Source organism: Procambarus clarkii, chromosome 90 (assembly GCF_040958095.1).
Source record: "Procambarus clarkii isolate CNS0578487 chromosome 90, FALCON_Pclarkii_2.0, whole genome shotgun sequence".
Taxonomy (NCBI): Eukaryota; Metazoa; Arthropoda; class Malacostraca; order Decapoda; family Cambaridae; genus Procambarus; species Procambarus clarkii.
Window position 1 is genome coordinate 12,847,540 of NC_091239.1, and position 4,464 is coordinate 12,852,003.

Genomic DNA, 4,464 nt, shown 5'->3' on the forward strand with positions numbered 1-4,464 from the left:
TCTCAGACGTAGAGTTGAAATTCAAATTCGAGGCAATTTAAACGGTCTAACTCCCAGGTAGCTATTTACTGCTAGGTGAACAGGGGCATCAGGGTGAAAGAAACTCTGCTCGTTTGTTTCCGATTCCGCCGGGAATCGAACTAGGACCCCTTAGGACTACGGGGACCTGACGCTGTCCACTCAGCCATCAGGCCCCCGTGTGTGTGTGTGTGTATACTCGACTGTACTCACCTAACAGTGTACAAACAGTCCGCCAGGGTTGGCACAGCTCCGCTCCTGTGCCAGGAAGTCCACTACGGGCTCACCATAGCCCGTGCTACTTGCCCCACTCCTGTGCCAGGAAGTCCACTACGGGCTCACCATAGCCCGTGCTACTTGCCCCGCTCCTGTGCCAGGTAAGTCCACTACGGGCTCACCATAGCCCGTGCTACTTGCCCCGCTCCTGTGCCAGGTAAGTCCACTACGGGCTCACCATAGCCCGTGCTACTTGCCCCGCTCCTGTGCCAGGTAAGTCCACTACGGGCTCACCATAGCCCGTGCTACTTGCCCCGCTCCTGTGCCAGGTAAGTCCACTACGGGCTCACCATAGCCCGTGCTACTTGCCCCGTTCCTGTGCCAGGTAAGTCCACTACGGGCTCACCATAGCCCGTGCTACTTGGAACTTGTTGCCAGTAGCTGAATCTATAACAACAACAAACATCTGACACATGTCAATATACAAAAATTAATACCTAACATTAAAAAAAAAAAAATTCCTTAATAAATTCCGAACTAGAGCGAACACCGGGCTAATGGTAGACTTTCTTAAATCCGACATGCACTGTATTAGTGGCTTAAAAACCCCGCTTATTTGACCGGTATAACTCCGTGCTCCGCTTAATGCTGTCGACAGAGAGTTTATATATATATATATATATATATATATATATATATATATATATATATATATATATATATATATATATATATATATATATATATATATATATATATATATATATATATATATATATAAAGGCCTGACTAGAGTGTGTGTGTATATATGCGTGTATGTATGTGTGTGTGTGTATGTGTGTATGTATTGTATGTATGTATGTATGTGTGTGTGTGTGTGTGTGTGTATGCGCGCGCATGCGCATACAATCGTGCTCACACGCTTGCCCAAACACCACCAACACCAGACCCGCGCTCGATCCCCCGATCCCCCATCCACTGGGAGATGAAGAGAGCACCATCAACACTCATCATTACTAATGGATTGACCTCAAGTATAGTATTCATTCATACATTTCAATATTGAAGAACCTAATCGTTTGCTTATTTGCTTATTCATACCCGCCGGACGGTCGAAGCAATCACAGTACAGAGCGCCTACCAGCGCCCTCTATTGGATTTGGGATTAGTGAATAGGAAGTCCTATGTATTATGGAAGGGATATTGAGAGATGTATAGAGTTATTCACTGCATGGGATAGGTTCCCTGTGTGGGATAGGAGAGGATGGGTAGGCTAAGGGAGGGAGCTGGGTAGAAGTTGCAGGACCATCAGACGCCAACAGAAGCCGCCATCAGACGCCAACAGAAGCCGTCAACAGAAGCAGCCATCAGACGCCAACAGGAGCTGCCATCAGACGCCAACAGAAGCCGTCAACAGAAGCAGCCATCAGACGCCAACAGGAGCTGCCATCAGACGCCAACAGAAGCCCCCAACAGACGCCAACAGAAGCCGCCAACAGAAGCCCCCAACAGACGCCAACAGAAGCCGCCAACAGAAGCCGCCATCAGACGCCAACAGAAGCCGCCATCAGACGCCAACAGAAGACGCCAACAGAAGCCGCCATCAGACGCCAACAGAAGCCGCCATCAGACGCCAACAGAAGCAGCCATCAGACGCCAACAGAAGCAGCCATCAGACGCCAACAGAAGCCGCCATCAGACGCCAACAGAAGCCGCCATCAGACGCCAACAGAAGCAGCCATCAGACGCCAACAGAAGCCGCCATCAGACGCCAACAGAAGCCGCCATCAGACGCCAACAGAAGCCGCCATCAGACGCCAACAGAAGCCGCCATCAGACGCCAACAGAAGCCGCCAACAGACGCCAACAGAAGCCGCCAATAGACGCCAACAGATTTTGGATGCCAACAACAACAGTCAAGTTGATCCATTTACTGCTAGGTGAACAGAGGCATCAGGTGCAAGGAAACCCGTGCAGTAACGGTCCTCCCGGGCTGGGAATCGAACCCTGGACTAATACATCGTTGCCCAATTGCGCCAACTGCCGGAACAGATCATTGATGAATAATTGATGAACCAGGTCATTTTCTCCATTCGCCTCTCCGTTACAAATACGACGGTTTTTGATTAATTATAAACGTACTCACCCAAGTACCCTAACCTAACCTATCGAGGCCGATGCATAGAAAATGTATAATATAACGGTGCTTTACTCTTCACTAATACGTCGTATTTTTAACGGAGTAGTTGATTGCGTAAGGAAAGCGACGTATTTGATGAAAAGACCTGAGCTACGGAGAGTATAACTAGTATACTTAAAGTACTGAGAGTATATGTGGTATACCAAAGGTACTGAGAGTATACCCGTCCTCTTACATAGAACGTCGCATTTCGTACGTAGGCGTTACAGAAAGCCAAAAATCGTCGTACTAGTAAATGAAATCGGCTGTGACGTACTGTCCCGTTTTCTGTTTTGGGTCCTCTGGTAGGTTAGGTTAGGTTAGGTTAGGTTAGGGTTATGTTAGTTTAATTTTACAGCATCATTAGAAATGAGTTTTCCGGTTTGTCCATATTCAATAGTACCGATTTCTACTTTCTAATGTTGTAAGTCGGTATATGTACTATGTTCCTCATCGTTTCTTTAAGTACTACAAGAGCAGGAGGATGGACTGGATAACGATATCAAAAATATAGAAAAGCCTTAACTTTAATTCCAACTTTAATGACACTAAGAGCAACAAGATATGCAATAGCTACAATATGTTGTATATGTGTCTATATGTATGTATGTATATATGTATACATATCTCTGTTAGTGCAACATTATAGGTTATTTTGCATTGCCACATAACGATAAGTGAACACACACACACACGATACTAGAAGACAGAAGAGTAAGGGGAGACATGATCACCACCTACAAAATTCTCAGGGGAATTGACAGGGTAGATAAAGATAAAGTGTTTAACACGGGTGGTACGCGCACAAGGGGACACAGGTGGAAGCTGAGTACCCAAATGAGCCACAGGGACGTTAGAAAGAACTTTTTCAGTGTCAAAGTAGTTAACAGAATGCATTAGGAAGTGATGTGGTGGAGGCTGACTCCATACACAGTTTCAAGTGTAGATATGATAGAGCCCAGTAGGCTCAGGAACCTGTACACCAGTTGATTGACAGTTGAGAGGCGGGACTAAAGAGCCAAAGCTCAACCCCCGCAAGCACAACTAGGTGAGTACACACACACACACACACACACACACACACACACACACACACACACACACACACACACACACACACACACACACACCCACACACACACCCACACCCACACACACACACACACACACACACACACACACACACACACACACACACACACACAAAAGCACAGCTCCTGGAACCTAATTACCTTTGATATTAATGACCACAAACACACACAAACAATCAATGGGGGCCCGTAATCAGCGGTGGTGTGGGGCTTAATATCAACACAAGTTCACCTCCAGAATATCGACACAGTTACTCATTTGGGGTGCACAGTTCCCGCTTATTTTTGAGTGGTTTAGTTTGGCCTGTGTTTGGGATGGGGGAGGGAGGAGGGGGGACCATGGGGGGATGGAGGGGGAGGGAGGATAGGGGAAGGCAGCCGGGGTGGATAGGGGGGCTAGGGTGAAGAGAATGGGGTATGATTATCCAGCTCTATGCTTTCAGTTGGTTCATTGTTTTCAGTGAGATTATTCTGTGTAGCCATTCTTCTCTCAGCCTTCTCTCTCTCTCTCTCTCTCTCTCTCTCTCTCTCTCTCTCTCTCTCTCTCTCTCTCTCTCTTTCTCTCTCTCTCTCTCTCTCTCTTTTAAACTAATACTTGTACTTAATAAGTATTCAATACAACCGATATTCATGTTCTAAATTAAACTATAATCTAATATGAGTCCACATCAGCTCATTTGACTTTAGAAACTAATTTTTGCGATAAATTTATTATTTGTTCCTCTTAATAATAAACTTTACATAATGACACAAGACGCAATAAACAACTACAGGAACTGGATGTGAAGAGACAGTCAATTTAGACAAGATATCACCATGGGTACTAAAAGAGACAACCACAGCACTAAGTAGGCCCCTTACAAATTCTTAGAACTTGAATTATTTTTGTGGAAAAAAGCGGGAGAAGTTCCAGACTGTTGGAAAAGGGTATACGTGATGCCAATATGGAAAAGACAAGAA

At 45.7% G+C, this 4,464-nt stretch overlaps 1 protein-coding gene across 1 annotated transcript in view; it reads left to right on the plus strand.

Annotated features, from left to right (window-relative positions):
* LOC138359406 (sialidase-like) overlaps nucleotides 1-2,178 on the plus strand; it is an 8,945-nt gene extending 6,767 nt beyond the window's left edge. The window contains exon 2 of the mRNA XM_069318539.1: nucleotides 1,547-2,178. Within this exon, the coding sequence (XP_069174640.1) occupies nucleotides 1,547-2,178 (632 nt within the window). The remainder of the gene's footprint in view (nucleotides 1-1,546) is intronic.
* The last annotated feature ends 2,286 nt before the right edge of the window (nucleotides 2,179-4,464 follow it).